The 27,584-nt window shown below is 32.2% G+C and overlaps 2 protein-coding genes across 7 annotated transcripts; one reads left to right on the top strand and one right to left on the bottom strand.

The window, feature by feature from the left end:
• The first annotated feature begins 9,421 nt into the window (after window positions 1-9,421).
• Window positions 9,422-15,216, top strand: LOC105838956 (post-GPI attachment to proteins factor 3). 5 transcript variants are annotated; one of them, XR_004964995.1, is made up of 9 exons: window positions 9,422-9,689; window positions 10,353-10,495; window positions 10,836-10,988; window positions 11,528-11,652; window positions 11,878-12,011; window positions 12,094-12,343; window positions 12,514-12,640; window positions 13,103-13,159; window positions 14,829-15,216. XR_004964995.1 is itself a non-coding variant. In XM_036293645.1 (8 exons), the coding sequence occupies exons 1-7, from the start codon at window positions 9,554-9,556 to the stop codon at window positions 12,590-12,592; spliced, it is 975 nt and encodes a 324-aa protein (XP_036149538.1). In that variant the 5' UTR covers window positions 9,423-9,553; the 3' UTR covers window positions 12,593-12,640; window positions 14,829-15,216. The 5 variants fall into 5 exon arrangements, 2 of the variants coding, with proteins under 2 accessions (XP_036149538.1, XP_012540367.1); XR_001139264.3 differs by having other exon boundaries at window positions 9,425-9,689; window positions 12,094-12,298; XM_036293645.1 differs by lacking the exon at window positions 13,103-13,159 and having other exon boundaries at window positions 9,423-9,689; window positions 12,094-12,298.
• Window positions 14,324-22,382, bottom strand: LOC105838955 (integrin alpha-PS1). Of its 2 annotated transcripts, XM_012684911.2 has the most exons (14): window positions 21,954-22,382; window positions 21,270-21,397; window positions 20,868-20,918; window positions 19,809-19,912; window positions 19,604-19,731; window positions 19,285-19,493; window positions 18,959-19,163; window positions 18,744-18,884; window positions 18,518-18,659; window positions 16,775-17,901; window positions 16,217-16,446; window positions 15,607-15,836; window positions 15,193-15,417; window positions 14,324-15,030 (listed from the first exon to the last, which is right to left on the bottom strand). In XM_012684911.2, the coding sequence occupies exons 1-14, from the start codon at window positions 22,157-22,159 to the stop codon at window positions 14,800-14,802; spliced, it is 3,357 nt and encodes a 1,118-aa protein (XP_012540365.1). In that variant the 5' UTR covers window positions 22,160-22,382; the 3' UTR covers window positions 14,324-14,799. The 2 variants fall into 2 exon arrangements, with proteins under 2 accessions (XP_012540365.1, XP_012540366.1); XM_012684912.2 differs by lacking the exon at window positions 20,868-20,918 and having other exon boundaries at window positions 21,954-22,381.
• Between the last annotated feature and the right edge of the window lie 5,202 nt (window positions 22,383-27,584).

Here is a 27,584-nt window from a genome sequence, read left to right as displayed (position 1 = left end):
TGCAGAAAGTTAGGTTTGCAGAAAGTTAGGTTTGCAGAAAGTTAGGTTTGCAGAAAGTTAGGTTTGCAGAAAGTTAGGTTTGCAGAAAGTTAGGTTTGCAGAAAGTTAGGTTTGCAGAAAGTTAGGTTTGCAAAAAAGTTAGGTTTGAAAAAAAGTTAGGTTTGGAAAAAAGTTGGGTCTCAATGAAGTTTGGTCTCAAGAAAGTTAAGTCTGAAAAAAGTTAGGTCTGTAAAAAGTTGGGTCTGAAAAAAGTTACGTCTCAATAAAGTTGGGTCTCAAAACAGTTGGGTCTCCAAAAAGTTAGGTCTCAAAAATCGCGGTGAAAGTAAAAAAAATTATTTTTTACGACCAAAAAGTAAGAGATAGAGGGTTGGTCAAGAGGACCAAAGTTGCTTCTCTCGTCGAGTTCTATAAGGACGCAGTGTCAAATCCCGGTAAAAGAAAAAAAATTTTTTTTCGACCAAAAAGTAAGAGATAGAAAGTTGGTCAAGAGGACCAAAGTTGCTTCTCTCGTCGAGTTCTATAAGGACGCAGTGTGAAATTCCGATGAAAGTAAAAAAAAATATTTTTTACGACCAAAAAGTAAGAGATACAGGGTTGGTCAAGAGGACCAAAGTTGCTCCTCTCGTCGAGTTCTATAAGGCCGCAATGTCAAATCCCCGTGAAAGTAAAAAAAATTATTTTTTACGACCAAAAAGTAAGAGTTAGAGGGTTGGTCAAGAGGACCAAAGTTGCTCCTCTCGTCGAGTTCTATAAGGACGCATTGTCAAATTCCGGGGAAAGTAAAAAAAATTATTTTTTACGACCAAAAAGTAAGAGTTAGAGGGTTGGTCAAGAGGACCAAAGTTGCTCCTCTCGTCGAGTTCTATAAGGACGCAATGTCAAATCCCGGTAAAAGTAAAAAAAATTATTTTTTCGACCAAAAAGTAAGAGATAGAAGGTTGGTCAAGAGGACCAAAGTTGCTCCTCTCGTCGAGTTCTATAAGGCCGCAATGTCAAATCCCCGTGAAAATAAAAAAAATTATTTTTTACGACCAAAAAGTAAGAGTTAGAGGGTTGGTCATGAGGACCAAAGTTGCTCCTCTCGTCGAGTTCTATAAGGACGCAATGTCAAATCCCGGTGTAAGTAAAAAAAATTTTTTTTTCAATCAAAAAGTAAGAGATAGAAGGTTGGTCAAGAGGACCAAAGTTGCTCCCCTCGTCGAGTTCTATAAGGGCGCAATGTCAAATCCCGGTGAAAGTAAAAAAAATATTATTTTCAACCAAAAAGTAAGAGATAGAGGGTTGGTCAAGAGGACCAAAGTTGCTCATCTCGTCGAGTTCTATAAGGCCCCAATGTCAAATCCCGGTGAAAAAAAAAAATTATTTTTTTAAACCAAAAAGTAAGAGATAGAGGGTTGGTCAAGAGGACCAAAGTTGCTCCCCTCGTCGAGTTCTATAAGGGCGCAATGTCAAATCCCGGTGAAAGTAAAAAAAATATTTTTTTCAACCAAAAAGTAAGAGATAGAGGGTTGGTCAAGAGGACCAAAGTTGCTCCTCTCGTCGAGTTCTATAAGGGCGCAATGTCAAATCCCGGTAAAAGTAAAAAAAATTATTTTTTACGACCAAAAAGTAAGAGATACAGGGTTGGTCAAGAGGACCAAAGTTGCTCTTCTCGTCGAGTTCTATAAGGCCGCAATGTCAAATCCTTGTCAAAGTAAAAAAAATTATTTTTTACGACCAAAAAGTAAGAGTTAGAGGGTTGGTCAAGAGGACCAAAGTTGCTCCCCTCGTCGAGTTCTATAAGGGTGCAATGTCAAATCCCGGTGAAAGTAAAAAAAATATTTTTTTCAACCAAAAAGTAAGAGATAGAGGGTTGGTCAAGAGGACCAAAGTTGCTCCTCTCGTCGAGTTCTATAAGGGCGCAATGTCAAATTCCGGTGAAAGTAAAAAGAATATTTTTTTCATCCAAAAAGTAAGAGATAGAGGGTTGGTCAAGAGGACCAAAGTTGCTCCTCTTGTCGAGTTCTATAAGGACGCAATGTCAAACCCTGGTGAAAGTAAAAAAATTATTTTTTCCAACCAAAAAGTAAGAGATAGAGGGTTGGTCAAGAGGACCAAAGTTGCTCCTCTCGTCCAGTTCTATAAGGACGCAATGTCAAACCCTGGTGAAAGTAAAAAAATTATTTTTTCCAACCAAAAAGTAAGAGATAGAGGGTTGGTCAAGAGGACCAAAGTTGCTCCTCTCGTCGAGTTCTATAAGGCCGCAATGTCAAATCCCCGTGAAAGGAAAAAAAATTATTTTTTACGACCAAAAAGTAAGAGTTAGAGGGTTGGTCAAGAGGACCAAAGTTGCTCCTCTCGTCGAGTTCTATAAGGACGCAATGTCAAATTCCGGTGAAAGTAAAAAAAATTATTTTTTACGACCAAAAAGTAAGAGATAGAGGGTTGGTTAAGAGGACCAAAGTTGCTCCTCTCGTCGAGTTCTATAAGGCCGCAATGTCAAATCCCCGTGAAAGTAAAAAAAATTATTTTTTACGACCAAAAAGTAAGAGTTAGAGGGTTGGTCAAGAGGACCAAAGTTGCTCCTCTCGTCGAGTTCTATAAAGGCACAATGTCAAATCCCGGTAAAAGTAAAAAAAATTATTTTTTTGACCAAAAAGTAAGAGATAGAAGGTTGGTCAAGAAGACCAAAGTTGCTCCTCTCGTCGAGTTCTATAAGGACGCAGTGTCAAATCCCGGTAAAAGTAAAAAAATCTATTTTTTCGACCAAAAAGTAAAAAATAGAGGGTTGGTCAGGAGGACCAAAGTTGCTTTTCTTGTCGAGTTCTATAAGGACGCAGTGTGAAATTCCGGTGAAAGTAAAAAAAATTATTTTTTACGACCAAAAAGTAAGAGATAGAGGGTTGGTCAAGAGGACCAAAGTTGCTCCTCTCGTCGAGTTCTATAAGGGCCCAATGTCAAATCCCGGTGAAAGTAAAAAAAATATTTTTTTTAACCAAAAAGTAAGAGATAGAGGGTTGGTCAAGAGGACCAAAGTTGCTCCTCTCGTCGAGTTCTATAAGGACCCAATGTCAAACCCCGGTGAAAGTAAAAAGAATATTTTTTTCATCCAAAAAGTAAGAGATAGAGGGTTGGTCAACAGGACCATAGTTGCTCCTCTTGTCAAGTTCTATAAGGACGCAATGTCAAACCCTGGTGAAAGTGAAAAAATTATTTTTTCCAACCAAAAAGTAAGAGATAGAGGGTTGTTCAAGAGGACCAAAGTTGCTCCTCTCGTCGAGTTCTATAAGGCCGCAATGTCAAATCCCGGTAAAAGTAAAAAGAATTATTTTTTCGACCAAGAAGTAAGAGATAGAGGGTTGGTCAAGAGGACCAAAGTTGCTCCTCTCGTCGAGTTCTATAAGGCTCCAATGTCAAATCCCGGTGAAAGAAAAAAAAATTATTTTTTTAAACCAAAAAGTAAGAGATAGAGGGTTGGTCAAGAGGACCAAAGTTGCTCATCTTGTCGAGTTCTATAAGGCCCCAATGTCAAATCCCGGTGAAAAAAAAAAAATTATTTTTTTAAACCAAAAAGTAAGAGATAGAGGGTTGGTCAAGAGGACCAAAGTTGCTCCCCTCGTCGAGTTCTATAAGGGCGCAATGTCAAATCCCGGTGAAAATAAAAAAAATATTTTTTTCAACCAAAAAGTAAGAGATAGAGGGTTGGTCAAGAGGACCAAAGTTGCTCCTCTCGTCGAGTTCTATAAGGACCCAATGTCAAATCCCGGTGAAAAAAAAAATTATTTTTTTAAACCAAAAAGTAAGAGATAGAGGGTTGTTCAAGAGGACCAAAGTTGCTCCTCTCGTCGAGTTCTATAAGGCCGCAATGTCAAATCCCGGTAAAAGTAAAAAGAATTATTTTTTCGACCAAGAAGTAAGAGATAGAGGGTTGGTCAAGAGGACCAAAGTTGCTCCTCTCGTCGAGTTCTATAAGGCTCCAATGTCAAATCCCGGTGAAAGAAAAAAAAATTATTTTTTTAAACCAAAAAGTAAGAGATAGAGGGTTGGTCAAGAGGACCAAAGTTGCTCATCTTGTCGAGTTCTATAAGGCCCCAATGTCAAATCCCGGTGAAAAAAAAAAAATTATTTTTTTAAACCAAAAAGTAAGAGATAGAGGGTTGGTCAAGAGGACCAAAGTTGCTCCCCTCGTCGAGTTCTATAAGGGCGCAATGTCAAATCCCGGTGAAAATAAAAAAAATATTTTTTTCAACCAAAAAGTAAGAGATAGAGGGTTGGTCAAGAGGACCAAAGTTGCTCCTCTCGTCGAGTTCTATAAGGACCCAATGTCAAATCCCGGTGAAAAAAAAAATTATTTTTTTAAACCAAAAAGTAAGAGATAGAGGGTTGGTCAAGAGGACCAAAGTTGCTCCCCTCGTCGAGTTCTATAAGGGCGCAATGTCAAATCCCGGTGAAAGTAAAAAAAATATTTTTTTCAACCAAAAAGTAAGAGATAGAGGGTTGGTCAAGAGGACCAAAGTTGCTCCTCTCGTCGAGTTCTATAAGGACCCATGTCAAACCCCGGGTGAAAGTAAAAAGAATATTTTTTTCATCCAAAAAGTAAGAGATAGAGGGTTGGTCAAGAGGACCAAAGTTGCTCCTCTCGTCGAGTTCTATAAGGACGCAATGTCAAACCCTGGTGAAAGTAAAAAAATTATTTTTTCCAACCAAAAAGTAAGAGATAGAGGGTTGGTCAAGAGGACCAAAGTTGCTCCTCTCGTCGAGTTCTATAAGGGCGCAATGTCAAATCCCGGTGAAAGTAAAAAAAATTATTTTTTTCAACCAAAAAGTAAGAGATAGAGTGTTGGTCAAGAGGACCAAAGTTGCTCCTCTCGTCGAGTTCTATAAGGGCGCAATGTCAAATCCTGGTGAAAGTAAAAAAAATTATTTTTTACGACCAAAAAGTAAGAGATACAGGGTTGGTCAAGAGGACCAAAGTTGCTCCTCTCGTCGAGTTCTATAAGGCCGCAATGTCAAATCCCCGCGAAAGTAAAAAAAATTATTTTTTACGACCAAAAAGTAAGAGTTAGAGGGTTGGTCAAGAGGACCAAAGTTGCTCCTCTCGTCGAGTTCTATAAGGACGCAATGTCAAATTCCGGTGAAAGTAAAAAAAATTATTTTTTACGACCAAAAAGTAAGAGATAGAGGGTTGGTCAAGAGGACCAAAGTTGCTCCTCTCGTCGAGTTCTATAAGGCCGCAATGTCAAATCCCCGTGAAAGTAAAAAAAATTATTTTTTACGACCAAAAAGTAAGAGTTAGAGGGTTGGTCAAGAGGACCAAAGTTGCTCCTCTCGTCGAGTTCTATAAAGACACAATGTCAAATCCCGGTAAAAGTAAAAAAAATTATTTTTTTGACCAAAAAGTAAGAGATAGAGGGTTGGTCAAGAAGACCAAAGTTGCTCCTCTCGTCGAGTTCTATAAGGACGCAGTGTCAAATCCCGGTAAAAGTAAAAAAATCTATTTTTTCGACCAAAAAGTAAAAAATAGAGGGTTGGTCAGGAGGACCAAAGTTGCTTTTCTTGTCGAGTTCTATAAGGACGCAGTGTGAAATTCCGGTGAAAGTAAAAAAAATTATTTTTTACGACCAAAAAGTAAGAGATAGAGGGTTGGTCAAGAGGACCAAAGTTGCTCCTCTCGTCGAGTTCTATAAGGGTCCAATGTCAAATCCCGGTGAAAGTAAAAAAATTATTTTTTCCAACCAAAAAGTAAGAGATAGAGGGTTGGTCAAGAGGACCAAAGTTGCTCCTCTCGTCGAGTTCTATAAGGGCGCAATGTCAAATTCCGGTGAAAGTAAAAAAAATTATTTTTTACGACCAAAAAGTAAGAGTTAGAGGGTTGGTCAAGAGGACCAAAGTTGCTCATCTCGTCGAGTTCTATAAGGCCCCAATGTCAAATCCCGGTGAAAGTAAAAAAATTATTTTTTCCAACCAAAAAGTAAGAGATAGAGGGTTGTTCAAGAGGACCAAAGTTGCTCCTTTCGTCAAGTTCTATAGGGGCGCAATGTCAAATCCCGGTGAAAGTAAAAAAAATTATTTCTTTCAACCCAAAATTAAGAGATAGAGGGTTGGTCAAGAGGACCAAAGTTGCTCCTCTCGTCGATTTCTATAAGGACGCAATGTCAAATCCCGGTAAAAGTAAAAAAAATTATTTTTTACGACCAAAAAGTAAGAGATAGAGGGTTGGTCAAGAGGACCAAGGTTGCTCCTCTCGTCGAGTTCTATAAGGCCGCAATGTCAAATCCCCGTGAAAGTAAAAAAAAATATTTTTTACTACCAAAAAGTAAGAGTTAGAGGGTTGGTCAAGAGGACCAAAGTTGCTCCCCTCGTCGAGTTCTATAAGGGCGCAATGTCAAATCCCGGTGAAAGTAAAAAAAATTATTTTTTCCAACCATAAAGTAAGAGATAGAGAGTTGGTCAAGAGAACCAAAGTTGCTCCTCTCGTCGAGTTCTATAAGGATAAAATGTCAAGGGCTGGTGGACAAAAAAAAACTTTAACGAATTGTACAGGCCAAGCGGTAAGAGATACGAGGTTGGCCGAGAGGACCAAAATTGCTCCTCTCGTCGAGTTCTATAAGAAAAAAATGCCAAAGTCCGGTGGACGAATAAAAAAATTTTTAACGAATTGTTCAGGCTAAACGGTAAGAGATACAAGTTTGGGCGAAAGGACAAAAATTGCTCCTCTCGTCGAGTGCTATAAGAAAAAAATGCAAAAGTTCAAAAATTATTAGTTTCTCAAATTCTCGAAAATTCAAACGCTTGCGCCGGCCAAACGGTAAGAGATACGAGTTTGGACCTGAGGACCAAAGTTGCTCCTCTCGACGAGATCTACGAGGACCAAGTGTCAAAACAACTATACATATCGTTCCAATCGAGATACGAGCGTTCAAAAATTTCTAGTTTCATATAACGAATTGTTCCGGGCGCTAGAGCTAAATAATTGACAAAAGAACGCTGGGGGAGTTTTTGTGGGGGTCCCAGGAATACGTAAAAAATGCTAACTCAAAAAAAAATTTTGCAAAAACCCTTAAACCCTAACACGGTTAGAACTGCCAATCAAACCGCAACAGCCAAATCAAAAATACCCAGAGTCGAAACCCATGTTCAAAGAAGGGAGGTTAAATCTCCAAAAATCAAAGTCGAATGTTAAAAAAAAAGTTAAATCTCAAAAACAAGGTCTCAAAAAAAACAGTCGAATATTAAAAAAGGTTAACTCTCAAAAAAGTTGGGTCTGAAAAATGTTGGGTCTAAAAAAAGTTAGGTTTAAAAAAAGTTGTTTGAAAAAAGTTAGGTTTGAAAAAAGTTAGTTTTGGAAAAAGTTAGGTTTGGAAAAGTTAGGTTTGGAAAAAGTTAGGTTTGGAAAAAGTTAGGTTTAGAAAAAGTTAGGTTTGAAAAAAGTTAGGTTTGAAAAAAGTTAGGTTTGAAAAAAGTTAGGTTTGAAAAAAGTTAGGTTTGAAAAAAGTTAGGTTTGAAAAAAGTTAGGTTTGAAAAAAGTTAGGTTTGAAAAAAGTTGGGTTTGAAAAAAGTTAGGTTTGAAAAAAGTTAAATTACAAAGTATAAAAGTACAAAGTTCAATTTTACATACAAATCAAGAGTAAATAAAAAATTCAATAATGAATAAAAGAATTCAGAGTTTCTTCTACCTTTAATTGCATTATTAATTACGACAGATTTTCAGTGACTTATAATGTATTAACGATAGAAGAAATTTGAAGTTCTCTATAATATACAAGAGAAAATCATTTCTAGTTAACCATACTAACGATACTTGACATAACATTAATCTCTAATTACTTATAATTACCATAGAAGTTGCATCGAATAATTTATCCTGAAGTCGTTAGATCAAACGTGAATATTTTTCTATCGTGTTATTTTACAAAGAGTGCATATTAGGGATAGTATTTCGTGCATTTCGTAATATTCTAATAAGATGGTTACGAAAGGAGAATGTATAAAGAATCAATCGTGATAAATCTTCGTTAATTTAATATTCCATAAAAAACGATAAGAGAATTTGATGCGGCAAATATTATATTATTTGCAGGTTCCATACGTTTCCATCGCTTTCTCTCTTTCGACTTTCTTATTTACAAAAGTTTATTACGATTTAAATTTGTCCTATTTTTATTAATAATTTATAATCTTATCATGTAATCGCAAGTATGCGTAGCAGCCATTGACGCGAGCTTAGGCGCGGTGCGGCGAGACGTGGGAACGGCGACGACGTTACGCTTTTCCTTCTTTCCCCCGCCGCCGCCGGCAGCCAATGCTTGAAACAGTAGGCCGTGCTATGGCTCGAGCCCTTCCTTCAACGCGCAAGGCGCGCTCTCATTCGCACAATTTAAAAAATTTATATCTCGATTATTAACCAAACCCACAATAATATTGAACTTTTATGTTCATCTCGATCCCATCTACCTTTTTATGAACAGTGACCAGTATGCTCTGGGACTCCCTGTATATATGATACGTATGTTCACAGTATGAGTACAGGATATTCTAATGATATCATGTCAGGCGCGTCACGATGCACCAGGGCCCTTTCATTATTACAAGTTCTATGCCGCTACTGCGCCAGAAGCATTCTCTCCGAACCCAACCCTTAGGGTGATTTTTCGTGTGGCGTAATTTGCACATAATCGTAACTTGATTCGACCAATCACATTGTCTTTAACGTGTGTTAAGCGATTTTAGGAACGTTTAATGCATATTAAAGACGTTGTAATTGGTTGACGCAGTTACGCCGCATGTGAAGTCACCCTTAAGATGCTTTTTCAAGTTGACGCTTGACGCTTATTTTCAGCGTCAAATGACATCACGTGTCTAAAAATAAAGGTACCCATTCATCATTTTTAGTCAAGTTATGTCTTTTGAAAATGAACGTCAAGTGTCAGAGTAAAAAGGCACTTTTAAAGCCAATACGCAATGCCAGGGCTGCGTTCGGAAATGTCACTCGAGTGCTCTCTGGTATCATTCTATCTTTGTTTCACATAGAACGAACAACAAGGATAGAATGGCTGCGTTCAGCAGAAAAAGCAGCTTTGCAACTGTTGTAAAATTCTTCAACACGACTGGTTTATACGTTTAGATCTAACAGGAACTAAAAGCAAGAACCAATCGTGTTGAAGAATTTTACAACAGTTACAAAGCTGCTTTTTCTGCTGAACGCAGCCAATGATACCCGAGAGCACTCAGGTGATGTTTTCGAATGCAGCCCAGGTATTAGGAATAGAAAATAAAGAAACAAAGAGGTTCTTTATACACCTGTTCTTTGTTGCTGTATTGCTGCACTAGTGCAATAAGTTAGAATAAGACAAATATATTTTTTCTCATTCTAACTTATTGCACTAGTACAGCAGTACAGCTACTAAGAACAAACCTAAGAAGATCCTTTCTCCCTTTCTCTCTTTCATTATTTCTGCTTCCTACTGCCTGTTGCCAGGCATTGTGTTTAAGCCCTTATGTTCTTCCATCATGCTTTATACCATGCATAATATATGTTTTTAGTGGTTCGACCGGTTCAACGTTAATCGACATGTTAAAATCTGTATGGATTTTTTTTATTATTTTTCAAGTTTGCCTTGTTAGAAATACAGTTGGTTCGATAGGTGACAAGTCACAAATATACAATCAATGTCTCGCACTGTGTCGCAGTAGCAACTGCAAAAATGGTAATGATTGAAATTATAATTTTTCCCATTTGATATCTTTTATTTCTTCATCTCCTTTTGTAATGTGATTTTACTTTTAGGCTGCTTTTCTTTTAGAGAACACAATCGACACAAGTATTATTCTATCTTTATTACTCATTGAACACAAAAAAAGATGGAACGATGCTTGTGTCGATTGTGTTCCCTAAAAGGAAAGCAGCCTTAATTTACTTAGTATATAGTACATGTTGTTGTATTGGTCTATATTAATAAAGAATAATGTGTAATAAAATAATGAATAATATTTATTTAATTGTAAAAAGAAATTATATTCAAATGTTGTATGTTTACATGTGTAAATAATAAGGGAATGAGAAAAAATTTTGTTTTTTCAATACTCTTTTAAATAATATATTCATATTTAAAATAATTCTTATTCTCACTTGTTTTCTTTTTTATTTCAGTCTCTTTCAAATATTAAGTATCTGAAATATAATTATAATAATCAGAATATACTGTTCTATACTGTATTTTATATATATATATATACATATATATATATATATATATATATATATATATATATACATTTATATTACATTTAATATTTTTTATTCTTAAAAAACATTTTTTTAAGATTTGATTTAATTTAGTTTTTTACAAATTTAATAATGTACATTGTAGAAACAGATTTTAAGGAACAACCTTCTTTATCGTTAATCTTGCTACACTGGTCTTGTAAGGAAGATTGCAGTTATATTTGCACATGGAGAACTGTTGATTACTTTGTATCTCACGGTTTGAAGATACCACAGTTTCATGGAAAAGTAAGTATAATATAACAGTAATCTCTTTTCATATATAAATAGATGTAATTTAAAAATATATAGAATTTAATGTCTATATTTCAGAAAAATACTACTCTATAGTGCATTTGCATAAAATACATACACATACACATATGTTTATATAGTTGATAAAAATACGCACTTGCATATACATTATTTTTATAAAAGTAAATGTAACTTTTATTAACATTTTTTATATTATTTTTATAAAGCCTCTTGATGTCTATCTGTTGATATTATTATTACTAATATTTATGTATAATGTTTCCACTTGTTGATATGACAGACTATTTTATAAATAACAATATAATTTCTGTAGTGGCCGTTTATTCGTTTGTTTGGATGTCAGGAGCCTGCTTCAGTTCTATTCTCTATATTAAATTTTTATATGCATTGGATAATGTATCAGAAATTTAAGAGAAGAGTAGATCGAGCAAATCCCATGTTTCATGCTTGGACATATTTTAGTATTGTAAGTTCAGTACTTACATATATTTTTAAATTTACAGATATATTAAAATTTAGCAGAAACATTTTTTAATTATAAACTTTTTCTTCAAATTTTAAAGTTTTTTAAAATTAATTTTTTACCCTTATACATATCAACATTATTATAATTACTATTATTGATTATATAAATTTTTGTTGTGAATCTTAGCAATTCATTCATAAATTATAAATCTGTTCAAATAAAATCCATTTTAAATGTAATAAAAAAGTTTATTAACACCTCATTTTATTTTCTAAATTTTTCTGGAATATTTAATTTTTAATTATTTAAAACTTAAAGATTATCGCAATTTTTTACTTTTTTGTCGAGAAAATAATTTGCTTGATACTAATTGATGAATTTATAAACAAAAAGTAGTACAAGGTTTTTAATATTCTTTTTTTTCTAAGTAAATTAGCCATTCTGTATATTGTCCCTTTTTGTCAAGAATATTTGTTCAATGTCTTTGTGTTTTCGCTGCAGGCAGTAGCCTGTGCTTAAAAAGTATAATTTTACTATAGATATGCTTAAACGGATGGTTTTGGTCAACTGTATTTCACTCGCGGGACTGGCCATTTACAGAAGCTATGGACTATTCTTGTGCATTCAGTATGGTACTTACACTGTTATATTGTATGCTTTTAAGGTAACGCACACACACACAGTAAATGTAATTTGTTCTACAATCTGAAAAAAAAATTATATATATAATTGATATATATGTACTAAAGTATTAAAAAAATATAAATTATCTATGTGTATAATGTATTTACAGCACATTAATTTTAGAATATAAAATCGAAAATCAAATCTTAATGTGTATAAATATTTAATTTTTTAATATTAAATTTAATGTGTTAATTATTTTTAGGATAACGAATCTAAGAACTAAAGCATTTTTTGTAATAACTTGTGGATATGTGAGCATTTTATGTACACATTTGTCACATTTATGGTCAGGCAGAATTAATTATGGTTATAATATGATGCTTAATGTAACTATAGGTAAGTTTTATGTATATCGTGATTGCATGTCGTTATAAGAAGGTAATTATATTATAAGGTTGAACAATATTTACAATTCCAGGACTAACAACTGTTGCGACAACAATGCTATGGTGGTATTTTAACCACAACAAGTTACCATATATGTACTTAATTGCTTGGTTCAATATATTGACTATTCTCATGTCTCTACTAGAGTTGGTAGACTTTCCTCCTATTTTTTGGATATTTGATGCTCATTCCTTGTGGCATGCCAGTACAGTTCCTTTAACGATATTATTATATAGGTATTACGCAGCTATAAATTATTAAGCACAGATGTGCAATTCTCTGTTAAGTATAGTTAAATTTTATACGTAATTTTATACATAAAAGATAAAATATAGTTTATATAAATTTTACATCACGTCATCTTTTATTAATATAGTCATTAAAAGTACGATAGAAGTGCGATTACACATCTATAAATGTAATTGATTATACCCTTATTTGTTTTCCACAGGTTTATGATTACAGATTGCTGTTATCTGAAAAGATATTATGATAGATCATTTTTTAATATTGATCACCACTGGCAGTAATTTATTTTACATAATGCTAATCTGTATAGGCCTTCATAAATCTTCAAGGTAAGATAAATACAAATTTTTAACATAAAATATTTATATATATATATTTGTAAATCAAAATATAATATAGCAGAAAAATTCTTATAAAATGAAATAAAAATTTTTGTATAAAAAAAACTTATTACATTATCACTTAGCTCGTCGAGAAGAGTTTTATGTTCTAATTTTCTTTTACATATGCACATATGCATGTACGCAAAAAATTTTGTAATATTTATCTTGAAATATAAAGGTTTTATTGAAAAAATATTAACACTTGACTAATATTTCAGAATAAAGTTTTATTCATTGTTATTAATAAAATTCAAATATATATGTCGAATCTATCAATTACAATCTAAAATTTATCGCATGTAACATTAAAAAATTATATATTTATAAAATATTACTAGATAATAAAAATTTTTTATGTTTATAGTTTTGTGTGTGGTATAAAACTTTGTTTTGTATTCTTCTTTTTAGGGCAGTAACAAACATTGGCAGGGAGATCATAATGTTGTTAATCTTTGCAGAAAATATGTAAATATAACAATCCACTAAATATAATATATATTTATGTAAACAAATGTTTCTCCTTTATATTTTAAAATACTATATAATATTGAAATTCTTATCGTATGCAACGGAATGATTTGCTTCTTTTATCATTATTCAGATCACTACAAATAAAAATTTATAAAACTTGTCAAAAATGTTAATATTAATTAAAATATTAATTTTGTCTTGATTATATGTATAATCATGTATAGGCTATAAAATTTCTAACAAACATTTATGTAATAACCATCAATATAATAAAAATACTACAGATTAATTTTCGCAGAACAGTAGTTGATAATATAGAATTAATTTAAGTTTCCAAAGAAAATATATTTCAAATTAAACATTGCTTACTGTATTTAAAATTTGGTATATTTTACTTTCTTTGCACTAAAGAGATTCAAAGCTTAAAGTTCTACCAGATATTAATTAAATATTTAATATAATTAGTAGTCTTTTACTAAATAAATATTTTTAACATGAAAGTTAAGAAATATTGAAACATGATGTACATAAAAAATAATTCTATTATAATGTGTTAATACATATTAATGCAAACTAATATAACATTATATATTCGATTGTATAAATCATTATATTTGATGTTTTTCAATTTTAATAATTTTATTTATTTTTAATTTAAATTGTTATATATATATATAGTATACGCGCGCGCGCGCGCGCGCGCGCACACACACACACACACACACACACACACACACACACACACCTTAAATTTCAACATAACATTAGTGTGGAGAGAACGCGATTTTTTATTACAAATTTAAATTATCTTCCTTTTATAATACCTCTTTTTTATATTTATGTAAAGAAACGAATAAAATATATGAATACACTGATAATAGCTACATATACTTTTGATATAAAACGTCTATCTCGTATTGTACAGAGGTATTACAAATGTCTTAACAGTTACTAGAAATTTTTTTATTTAATATATTTTGTATTATATTAACACATTCAAGTATTGCTGAAGAGAATATGCATATATATATATATATATATATATATATATATATATATATATATATATATTAACACGTTAAAAAAAAGAATTTTTTAAGTAATATTTAAACTATAAGTATAATTACAGAATTTATGGAAATGTTTTTATAAATTTAATATGGAACAAATTTCATTATTTATTCTTATCCTTCAAATACAATACACGTGCGTATCAAAAGCCATTGTTTAATCATTTTATCGTTTTAACTCGTAGAGTTTCTTTGCTACGGGCAGTTGTAAACTGTTGAATAAAACTATTTAAAAAATGTACGTTTCTTCCACTAACAAAAGATAATAAATGTTAAGGCATTTATGACCTCTATGTAATACACATATAATACATACATCGTACATTCTTTGAGAAAAAATGTGTCGTGCGCGTAAAATGTATAACGATATCACAAACTATTTTATTGTAGCGTACTTAGCTGCTCATACATACAACGTATGCATTTCAAATTCAGGCAGTATAGAATCTAGGCATAAGAAATAAATTGTTTTCATCTTCTTGTTCTTCTTTCCTATAAGTACTTAATTTTAAGTAACCATGACAATTTGTTGCATTTTTGTTTTATATGTCGATTATTTAATGCTTAATGTTTGAATAATGCTTCGTTTTCAGGATTATCATCTCTGTGCTTCTCAAGATTTCCAGATAGGGTCGGATCTGGCCGCCGCCTTTTAAAGAAGCCGAGTTTTCTCAGTATTAATGTAAGTAGAATGAATAACAACATTCCAGCCACTGCGGCTACTACATATATCCAAACTGGTACAGGCTCAGCTTCTTGTTGATCTAATAGATCTGGATAAGCAATTGTCTCGGCCTATGTAACAATGTGAAATAACTGTTAAATAATTTTTATCGTTATGTTTTTAACATTTTTTACATATTTTTTCATATTATATCCAAGAAAAATCCAATATTTGAATTTTCTTATCAGTTATTAATATCTCAAAATATTGTATATAGAGAAAAATATACTTACGGTTGCGTAATCGTCTTTCAAGTTCTCTTGCTGTATTACAATGTTTGAAGGTATCACTATTCTAGCATTGGAACCTATTTTAACCATGTCCACTTTCGGGTAGTCTTCGACTAGAGTAGAATTCCAAAGTCTTGCTTTGACAGTTATAATGGCTTCTTGCTTTCTCTGTAGATTGTATATGTAGCACGTAATGTCGAAACACTTTGCTGTGCCAGCTTTACAATTCTGTAACGTAAAATCCAATCGATATTCTAATTTATTTTTATATTCGGATCAAAGTATCTTCATTTTTTGCCTTACACAATTTCGCGCGCGCGCACGCACACACAGGGATTTATTATAAATTCTGTAGTCTTTTAGGAATTTCTTCCCGACTGTTCAAATTATTACGAATTTAATTAAATGACAACTTACCATCGCAACGACACGATGTCGATGTCCATCTTTGTCAATAATGGTTCGCGTATTTACAACTTTTTCTGTGTCTCGCGTTGTTCTTATATGATTAGTATGATTGTACAAAATTGTTGACGGGGTTGAAGATTGCATAACACTATCAATATCATTCATGTTGATATTATCTTGCAATTTTAACGGATTGACTACATGTCCTGGTGGCAATGTACATTCACCATCTCCTAAAGCTAAATCATGTAATAGTTAGTAATCATGTAAGTTAAATATATTATAAATCTCAATTTGTATTATACTTTGTAATACAATTTTTTTAAATTAAATTAATGTAATTATTGACGCAATGCTGTAACATATTCTATACTACATTCTCCTTTATAATATTAATCCCTAGCTCAACATATCTTTACAATTAAAACGAATAACTTAAAAATTTATAAACTTTCAAACTCTATAAGAATTGAAAATGTTAAAAACTTATTATTAAAAAAAATATTACTTTTTAATAAAAAGTTAATTTTTTTTAACGGATTTATTTTAATAGAAATTAAATTCATTCAACTTTAAGAATTTTTGAAAACTTAGATTACTTGAATTCTTTTAATGTTACCTTGGATAGTTGGCATCTCTTCCATATAAAGCAGCCACTTGCCATGCGCTTTGTCATTCGCGACTTCGTAAGGCCATGAAATACGCACTTCCACAGTGCTGACTTTCCAAGGGCCTTCGTTAAATATTTGATAAATGTGTGACACCTTCGGTCCTATCTCATTCAGATGTTTTATCGCGGATTCTCCGACTACAGGACCACCGTAAAACGCCCACTGTGTTTTTGCGCTTCTAAACATAAATTTTAATATTACAGTGTATATGTGATAAAAAATATAAGTAAATTAATTGAATTAATTTATCGAGCAAGATTTAAGAAATTATTGGATATGTACGAGTATACATTTATGATAATATTTTTATCTACGTTGACCGTTTTTGATGACTATGCAAAAAACGATGCGAAAGACATACGTATGTATTAAGTAAATAAATTGGTGAATATCTGAAACGGAGAGAACAAACTGCACACGTAGTTTTCGTTCAATGATTTGTGAAAGAAGGTCGCGAACAAAATGTGACACCGAAATCGAATAATCAGTTTGTGATGTACAATTACCCTTTAATTGAAAGTTCGGCACGTTTTAGTACTGTAGCTTGCAGCACTGTGGGTCGTTTCTCTTTGACTTCCTTTGATGTGGAATTTGCGAAAATTGTAAAACCCAACTGTGATTCATTATCCTCGAGACCCTTTGGGTCAAATCTTACTTGTATGTCCACTGTTTTATCCTTCTTGAACGGATTGCCGATAGAACACGATACCATAGTGGCGTTGTACAGATTGCAGATAATGGAATCGTTGCTTTTACTGGCGATGTAGTTCAAACTTTGCGAATGGACGAGAAACAATTGAGCCTCGTATGCAGATTCGCCGACGTTAGCCACATTTACCTCTACCACTATCTCTTCCCTTTCTGCCAAAAGCAATTCGTAGAAGTCAGGCTTTATAGAGGAAGCTGATAAATTTAATTTAGCTGTCACTTGTAAATCGCTTTCGCAAATATCGTTATTTCCACAATCTTTCTGAAAGACAGCCTCGAATACCCGTGCGGCTTCTTGCTGATTGAGTATTGGATAATTCTTCATATCGGGTAAAGGAGCACCCTCGCGAGGCATCACTGGTTCTTCTTGTATCAGCGAATAATTCAGACGGAATTTTATCGGAGTTTGAATGTCGCGTGTATTTTCCTTTAAGTAAACGATTTCCTTTTGGCAGTGTACTAACTGTGTGCCATCTAAAATGACTGTTCGATTAATATAATGAGGACGTGCATTGCTATTGTTACCGAACCAAACTCTCGAAAATTTCTTAGTTCCAGTGTATGTCTCCGCTTCGATGTAATAATTTAATCTTAGATTTTGCATAGAATCTTCTTTCACGAGTGATTCCGTCTTGCAGCAAGCCTCAAACGCGAAACATGTATGATTTGAGTTTGGATCGGCCAAACATCCAATTCTGTTGGGATCGATAGGTTCTATTGTATCCTGATATATGCCGTCTTTTTTTGTATAACGTATATAAGTAGAGATATCGATTATTTTCTTAGAACGAAGAAGAACGACTGCATCGTTCTCGTATGCTCCAATCAAGAGATCCGTATAATCATTCTTGTCCATGTCGATTCCGCCACTTAACGAATAACCAAACGTTTTCAATGATATAGGCATATCTTCAGCATGAATAATCTGTTAAACATATAACAAAATGACAGATTGCATAAGTAAAATACCCAGATAACAATTCGTGCGGGGTTACCTACACGGCGTGATTATCACATCGTGCATGCACGAACGCATCGTGCTCGCTTCAACGAAGTGATTTTGGGATACGTGCGCGCATAAGTCGCACTATGCCATCACGTGTAATTACACATGTGATGGTACAGATTACGCATACGTGATGACATAGTGAACACACACAATATTTAACATTACCTAAGATTAAAAATTTTATAGAAGAAAAAGAATTAGTTCTTTTAAAGAAACGGATCTTTTAAAGAATCAGTCTCCATTATTTTATTTTATACATATAAACCGTAGAATTTTAATTTTAAGCAAATATTATCGTCAGCTGACAGCTCGCTTGCCAAAAGAAAGTTATTTTAACATGTTAAAAATCTTTTGTCGTTAAAATGAAATTTATCATTGCCCTCTTCATTTTTGTGCATACTTTAATTATGTAAAAGTTTTTGAAATTCTATTATGCCTATTCAAAAATATTTTCTAAAAAATAAAAATGTCGGTAATTTGTTTTACTTCAGAATTCTCTTAAAAGAATAAAGTATTGTGAAAAAATTGTTACCTGCGATGGTGTTTTAATTATGCCATTCTTTGAACCTAGATAAATGTAAACTGTTCCTGTTCCCTCGTACGGAGCGCCAATTGCAATATCCTCGTACCCATCCTTGTTTAAATCTCCCAGAGATGTCAGTGCAAATCCAAATCTGTCGTCAATTTGTCATTACCACGTCCCTATTATCTAATATCTATTTAAACATAAAACATGTCGTAAATAAAATATGACAAACCTTGATTCCTCATGACCAACAAGCTTGATTGGCGAACACTGTTCTTTGATTCTACATGTATCTAGTGCTGTATAAATGTAAACAGCTCCACCTTCTGCTTTGTTGAAATAGAATGGTGCTGCCACAATCAAATCACTTATTCTGAAATAATATGTTAAAACATATAAATAAAATATAAGCAAAATATGAAATACATCAATTAAATGTCGTCTTACTTGTCTCCATTTACATCTGCTGACGTGATTTCGTATCCATAACTCGAGGCAAATTGTTCGCCGTCTAGAATAAGGGCAACGTCCATGTCAGGTTTGAAATCACGTCTGGTGAACAAAACTACTTGGCCAGTACCATTAGAACGTGGTGCACCGGCTGCATAAACCAAATCCTTGCCAAAAAAGTTTCCAACGGATACGGACATTCCTACAACATCAAACAATTGATTTATAGATGCAAAACAAATCTGTTCTTAGATGCATTTGTAACAAGGATTCTTTGATTGAAACTATTAAAATAAAAACTTGTTTTTAATATAGCTACGTACCGAGATAGCTATATTTATTTACAGGCGAAAAGTCTTGCATTGGTGCATTATAAACTGTATTGTCCCTAGTTAAAAATTCATCGGAAATAGTAAATAAATAAAGAGTTCCTCTCCAAGTATGTGGTCCCGGAGTACCAATCACTACACGATCTTCAACAGTTAATAAACCATTAGTTCCAGCTTGACAATAACCAAACTGCTCGTGGGCTCTAAAAAAAATCAAGTTTTGTAAGAAATAAGATTGTTCATTGAAATTTAAACAAGTGTTGTAAATGCATATATAAAATATTTAGTGACAATTCGTATATATATATATTACTTGTTGGTAGGTTTGCCAGAACAAGGTTTTTTCAAATCATCATATTTTAGATCTTGCGTTAATATGTAACATTGACCTTGACCCCATTGCGAATCGGCTGTTCTAACAATATGGCGATGCGCGCATACCTGAGTAAATTAGTAAATTAGTAATATGTGTTGCAATATAATAGGTTTACTTTTCTCTACAATTTTTTTACTCTCACCATAACTTTCCCTCCTATTCCTTGACTACGTACAGTAACTCCTAACCATTGATTGTCCTTAATTTCATCGTTTCCTGGTGGAACTAAGTCATCCGATTCTAAATCTGAAAAAAATATTCTAATTTTTACAACTATGGAAAAAGATATACCATATCTATTCCGACTTAAAATACGAATTTTATAAATTTCAATTAGGGATTATAAAAATTTGTTATCTTATTTATAATAAGAGATAAAGATATCATTGCATACAGTTAAATTCTTAAATAGATTATTTAATAAATTAAATTAAATAAATTTTAAAACAGATAAAATTTTGGAAATAAAAAAACAATGAAAATAATGTAAAACTATATTATTTTCTAACGCACGTATATGTGTACTATATAAATAAAATATCCATCATATTAAGATCATGAAATATAGTGTAAGACAATAACAATAATCAGTAAATCAATATAATAAATCAGATTTAATTTACAGTAGCAAAATAAATTATATTAGAAAAAATTGATATATAAACTATAGATACATAAATAAATGTAACAATTTTCAAATTATTTTTAATTGCAACTTTAGGTAAATAATAGTAAAATACTCTTATGTTAATAATTATATATCATGTGGTGGTCATCATGCATATAAACATAAACTTGAAAAAATAAAACATTCTGTCTGATCGCAAAGAAAATGAAAATAGTAAGAAACAATGTTAGTGAAAGCAGAAATGCCAAGATGCATTTGTTATATAAAAATAGTGTGAATAATTATTGTGAATATGTATTGTTGTTATAATATTGATATTATCTTTAAGAAATATTCGATATCTATTCTATGTTATTTTGAAATAAGAGCAAGCTTTGATGCAAAAGAATTAATGTATAATAAAATAGGTAATAGAAATTAATTATTTTACATCACATGCTTTCTCATCTTTTTTTAAATATATAAAATTGCTTTATTAATTCATATGCAATCTGTATAGCAAACCACTGGTAAAAATCTTCAAACTCTTCATTCAATTCATTCTGCAAAAACTGCTAAAGTTTATGCACTTACTTGAATCGTACGATTCGTATTCATATGGTCTGTATAATAGACCATCGTCCACTGGTTTACCGAAACATAATTTAACAAAAAAGTACCTTATTATATATGTATGAAGTATGAAAATTAAATATCGAAAGATATGCAAATATATTGGATTAATTAAAGATTGATTGTTTAACACATTTAAAGCAAAACATAGAGGATGTGTCTGATTCAATCTTGACATTCAAACATTGAACAATAGAATTTAATGGTGGACGTAATAATTTAATTTATATATAGTGTACAGTAAATTAAATTATTATGCCTTCCCAATAGTATTATATAATAAATATATCTTTAAAAGTTATGACAATAATACAATTAGCAAATAAGAAATGAAATGAAGAGAACTAGAGCGGTGAAACATACTCAGTCGTCCATCGGTAATAACTTGAGTACAATCCCTTGTGTATGTACTCAATGGACATTGCCAAAGTGCTCCTGATCTGTTTGTACCTGGCTGTCGATTTTGATCTAAAGGTGCACCAACTAGCATCCTGTTGAAAAGAAGAAAGCATCTAAATTTCTAAAGAAGGATGGATTCTAAATTTGTATCTTATGCAAAAATAAGAGTAGTAACATATTATTTTAAGTAAGACTACAGTTTGTGTAATTTATTATTGATTGTAGCAATAATATTCTTTTATGCGACAGAGTCTCTTACATTGACTACATTTACACGACATTCTTAAACAAGTTTAATAACATTGATACTTCTAAAGCTGGCTAATCATAACAACTCTATTCTTCCGAGGAATGGCTGTAGTTGGCTAGTTTTATAACTCCAATGTTGTTAAATACCGACGTAAACGTAGTCAGTGTATTCTCACTATATTCCTACATATATGTACATATACACATATACACAGTTTCAAAACAAATTAAGAGGTGAAATTTTTTATTCTTATCTTTTAATAAATTTTACAATACTGTTTGAAATATTATTTATTATTATCACATACACATACATCTTCTTGTTAATAAAAATGAATACCATTATGTGCTATAAGAGGGAGATAAAAAAATTTAAAAAAACGTCAGAGTATTACTCACCAACTGGTCGATTTGGGTAACGAGTGATTATTCTCGATCTCTACATGTTCGGCTACGGAGTAACCGAAATAGGAGCCCTGCAAGCCTCTTTTGACAACAGGTATTCGTGGTTCCAGATTAAAAGCATGCGTGACGCACGCATTTAAAACTATCCACAGCAATACATTCATCTTCGTTGTATTTACTTTGTTGACGAGATCAATCATTTTCGATTCAATTCTCCTGAATTCTCAGTGCAGACCCGTTCTATCGCATACCACGCTTCTTTATCATCACCATCGGCAACGGCCACCATAAATGCTTCTGATGCTTCTCGCGTACTCTTTCTACATTTTTGAAAACGCACTATCCACCCACGCATCGGATTGAGACTCGGGCGTACATATCTTCATCCATGGTGTAAGGATACCAGGTGAACCATTCCCATGGATGCGCAGTAGCCAAAGTAACAACCAATTAGCAATTGACCCAAAATGCATGAATCCAAAATGGCCGCACCCAATGCATCGTGTCCCTGGGGCTCGATTCTTGAATCCATTCGCAAGAGAAACGTATACGCAAGTACTCGCTCTAACAGAAAAGTTGCAAGTTTATTGGTTAATAGCCATACGATAGCCAATAAATTTCCAACTTTTCTGTAAGATCAGAATTTGCGAATACGTTTCTCTTGCGAATGAATTCAAGAATAGAGCCCCTGAGCATTCCTATGCGATAGCCTGAGTATTTCTGTGCGATAATCAGAGTGTCCTGTGCGATAGCCTGCGTTATTGAGCAAAATTACGAACAACGTTAAAAACATATTGTAAGATCTGTAAGTAATTTTATAAAAAATAAGGCTGTGTTATTGTATAAGATGTATGTAGCAAAAGAGGTTAAGTGTCTATATATTTCAGAGTGTTTTTGTGCGCGATAATCTTGTAAGCAAAGCTACAAACCACATAAAAAACACTAAGATCTGTAAATATACATTTTTATAAAATATATAACTGTGTTATTGCAATAAGTTTTGGAACGTAGCCTATGTTACGCAATTAATTCAGCGTTTCAATTTCGCGCTTGCATTTTGGGTCATCTTTTTATTGGCTCACTAATACGTGACGTAACTGACGTCACGGCATTATGCGCAATGGTTCACCTGGGCCGGAATTCATAGTCGAATCTTATTCAAGTTCCAGCTTAAGCACGATCTTGAGACGTCAATGCTGTTATTTCATTGGTTAAGTAAGTCTCAAGTCGGCTCGAAGCTAGACTTGAGACAATGCTTGAGCTTAAGATCGGTCTATGAATCCCGTCCCTGATATCCTTACACCATTACTTTTGCCGGTATTCATAGTCAAATCTTATTTCAAGATTGTCTCAAGCAATGTCTTAAGATGCTAATACGGCTCTGTGATTGGTTGATGGCATCTTAAGACAGTACTTAAGATGATCTTAAATATAAGACCCGACTATGAATACCGGCCTTTATCTGTCCATGGTAAAATGGGTGTTTACGATAATGGCTATCCGAGTAATTTTCTCTAGGACCGAAATATATGATAAGCACAACCATCTACTATCATCATGATTCGTGACAACTCAATGCTGTCCGGTATAGCCAAATCATCACGAGCAAGTTGCGAGTTGCGAGTTCCGTGAGTTTGTAGCAGGTAACCTAAAAAGTACGACATAAATAATTTGATTATTACAATTAAAAATAATCTGTTCTTAATGTATGATAAGATTATTAACTTTAAAATAGTAATTATATGTAACACAATCATGTATTTTTAAAGTATTGTCTAAAGTAATATCAGAGATTATTTTATTTACAAATATTTATTTTGTCTATCAAGTTTCTATTATAACGGTATTATTTCAAAACCTAATATAATATTTTAATTAAACATTGATTCTCAATAAATGTTATTATTTATTATTAACTAACATATATATTAGAAAAGTCATCTTTTATTAAACGGATGGTGTTAACACTTTGAAACAAATGAGATAAATTATGTAAAATTACTAAATAAATCATTATTAATAATATTTTTTAGATTACAAGTAAAATAAAAATTTAAGTATAAATATTTTTCTTTATTGTAACAACTGTTAATGATAAGTTGCATGGTGTTATCATTATTTGAAAAAATCATATATCTTTATGTATAAATATTATGCATGAATATTTCACTAATGTAAAACTAATAATAATGTTTACAATAAATTTTTTTAATTTGTAATACAAGTGCATAGTAAATTAAGATATACTGTAAATTAACAGATATACGTTAGATATGCGTTAGATATATGTTATAATAGAAACTTGATAGACAAATTAATAAATAAATAAAATATTTGTAAATAAAATAATCTCTTTAATATTACTTTAGACAATACTTTAAAAATACATGATTGTGTTATATAATTACTATTTTAATGAAGTTAATAATCTTACCATACATTAAAAACAGATTATTTTTAATTGTAATAATCAAATTATTTATGTCGTACTTTTTAGGTTACCTGCTACAAACTCACGGAACTCGCAACTCGCAACTTGCTCGTGATGATTTGGCTATACCGGACAGCATTGAGTTGTCACGAATCATGATGATAGTAGATGGTTGTGCTTATCATATATTTCGGTCCTAGAGAAAATTACTCGGATAGCCATTATCGTAAACACCCAATGTAATACTATAGCGCATGCGCTATGGCTTCTGCATTCTGCCTTATGACTCCTGTAATTTTATGTGCTTCCACCTTTAGCGTTTTCTACTGGGAAAACTGGTGCAGCACCAACGCTGTAGTAGATTTCGATGAAAACTCTACTAGCACAATAATAGTGTAGGTTTAGTGTGATTTAGTGGAACACATCATTAGACACGTTTAAAAATTAAACAATTTTATTGTTATAAAGTTTATTAAAATAATGTAATAACATATACTTTAATGTAATACCTTAAAGCACGAACATAACATCTATTTAATTTGCACTGGCACCTTCCACTGTCTCGAAAGACGGTGGAGCAAAAGTTGCACTCGGTGCAATTTTTTGCATCAATTTTGTCAGTAGAACATTAAACACTGAAAATATGTGAACTGATTTTTACAGTGGAACAATAAAATTGCACTCAGTGCGCACCAGTGTTGCACTAATTTTCCCAGTAGAAAACGCTATCTGTTCTTATCTCTCATTGAATATTAAACAAAGACAAAAATACTGCTGTGTCGATTTGTGTTACTTGCTGGAAAGCTCCCTATGTCATTTTGTGTGTGATGGCCCTAAAGGCCTCCGCACACACTTTTGCATAACACATAACGTATGTACATAAGCAAATTTGATTGGTTCATAAGCAAAGTGCATAAGAAATTCAACCAATAGAATTTCTTATGCATTTATGTTATGCGTTATGCAAAAGTGTGTGCAGGGGCCTTAAGGGTATATTCACACAACTTCCATAAGCATATACATAAAAAAATTGATTGATCTACAAGCACTACGTAAGAAAATAGACCAATTCTTTATGCATACGCTTACGCGCTTATGCAAGTTTGTGTGAATATACCATTAACAACGGGGCTCTCTTTCTAGCAAAGAACGCACATGTTAAATAAAAACAGAAATACTGCTGTGTCACTTGTTCAAAAGCTTCCAATAACATTTCTTTTTCTGAGACAAAAGTCAATTAAGTTAATGATATTCAATTTTTTTTTAAACCAAACAAAATGTTTTGTCGCATGTTTAAACAATAGAAATATTACAATTTTACATTTCCGGATTATTTTCAATTATTATTTCAGCAAAAAACAGAAAAACAGAAAAATATAATGTATCGCACGCAAAATGTGTGTGTGTGTGTGTGTGTGTGTGTGTGTGTGTGTGTGTGTGTGTGTGTGTGTGTGTGTGTGTGTGTGTGTGTGTGTGTGTGTGTGTGTGTGTGTGTGTGTGTGTGTGTGTGTGAGGAAGGGAGGAGACTTATGAATGTTGGTTTTTAAATAGTAAAATGTGAGGGTGATTGACGATTAATAACGCCTCATTAGTAATCAATGGGGATAACAATTTATTGTCTTACTGACGCGCGTAACGTCAAGCTTGACGTCGAATAGCAGGAAATGCCAGTTTCGTGTTCGACAGTGACGGCCAATCGACCAGTAGCGTTATCGCTGTTCGTCGCGATGATCTTGTTTGATCGTTCGTCTAACACCTTTCTTTACGATATATTATTAATATTCATCCATTAAATTAATCACCGAAAGAAACTTATCGCGAAATTAATTTCGCGTAAGTGCATTCCATGCAAGAACTAATTTTCAACTTGATCCGATTTGAACTTCGATAGATTGAATTATATAAGTAACGTATGTTAAAATATTATGCATATTAATAGAAGTGATTAATTAAATCTATGCTGTGTATGAAAATTAATGAAAATAATATGGATGATTGCAAAAAAGAAAGATGGTAAAAAAAGTGTGTAGAAAGAATTAATGTATTTAAAATAATAATAGTAAATAACTTTGAACGGGTAAACCTTACAAAAAACCTTATTAAGAATAGTGCGTATACGGCAAACAAAAATAGAATATAGACATATGAACATTCTTAAATACGGAAAACGTAAAATTGAAGAAAATGCAAAGTTTTTCCTTGGAACTTGAGGTCGTTGCGCGAAAGTATGCCCTATCGATTTAAAATAAAAAGTTTAAATTAAAAAGTTTTTTTAAAGTTTTGTCAATTAAATGTTTTGCAAATTTATACTTTTGTAAGAAATTTTTGTCAGTTTTTCAAATAAGATGGAAATTGGTGCGTATAGAGTAATAAGATTTGAAAGTCATAGTGATATTAATTTTGTAATCGGATATTTTGTACATTCTATAAAAAGAATCTATTTCTGAGTTTAATAAACCAAGTTTAAAAAATTATGTTTTTATCGGTTAATTAAGTCTATCGGTTTTTTATAATTTGCTTATTTTTTTATGCAAAGACACTACGACAAAAGAATTGAAGCATCTTCAACTGTTTGATACTCATTTCAAGGGAAGATTTTATAACAGGTAGATATATATAGAAACAAATTGTTCCAAATTATGGTATCTAATCACGAAATCATTATTTCTATTTTTTGCCTTTTCGTCGATAGATTCTTACGCACACATATTTTCGATGTTATCTACTCGCTGTGCAATATATCGATTACAGGAGTTTTGTAAAAGTTTTCTACAATTGTGAAAAAGAATCTTCTACCCAAACAAAATCTTTTTTCTCTGTGACTACTATTTAATAATATAACAGTATTTTTACAGTACACTTTCTTCATTACTGATTTTGTTATAGTTATTACACCAGGTTTTTCGTATTATGTGACCGTGGAATTTTTTTCTATTTACGATAAGGAGGGAATACTCATACAAGATCATCGTCATATAGATTCTAATTCATAGCTCGTGATTTTGCATGACTTGAGAAGAACTCAATCTATCTTAAAAATGATTTTACGAATGTGATTACGATCATCACGAGATTCACATAGACACATTTCGATATTTTTTAAATATTTGATCATATTCAAAATTCAATAATAGTAAATTAATATTTGAAATTGTTATTCGTTATTCGCTAATTATTAAATAATTGTTCGTGTT

Source organism: Monomorium pharaonis, chromosome 11 (assembly GCF_013373865.1).
Source record: "Monomorium pharaonis isolate MP-MQ-018 chromosome 11, ASM1337386v2, whole genome shotgun sequence".
Classification (NCBI taxonomy): Eukaryota; Metazoa; Arthropoda; class Insecta; order Hymenoptera; family Formicidae; genus Monomorium; species Monomorium pharaonis.
The sequence above is the reverse complement of the archived record's forward strand: the minus strand, read 5'-3'. Positions and strand labels throughout refer to the sequence as shown.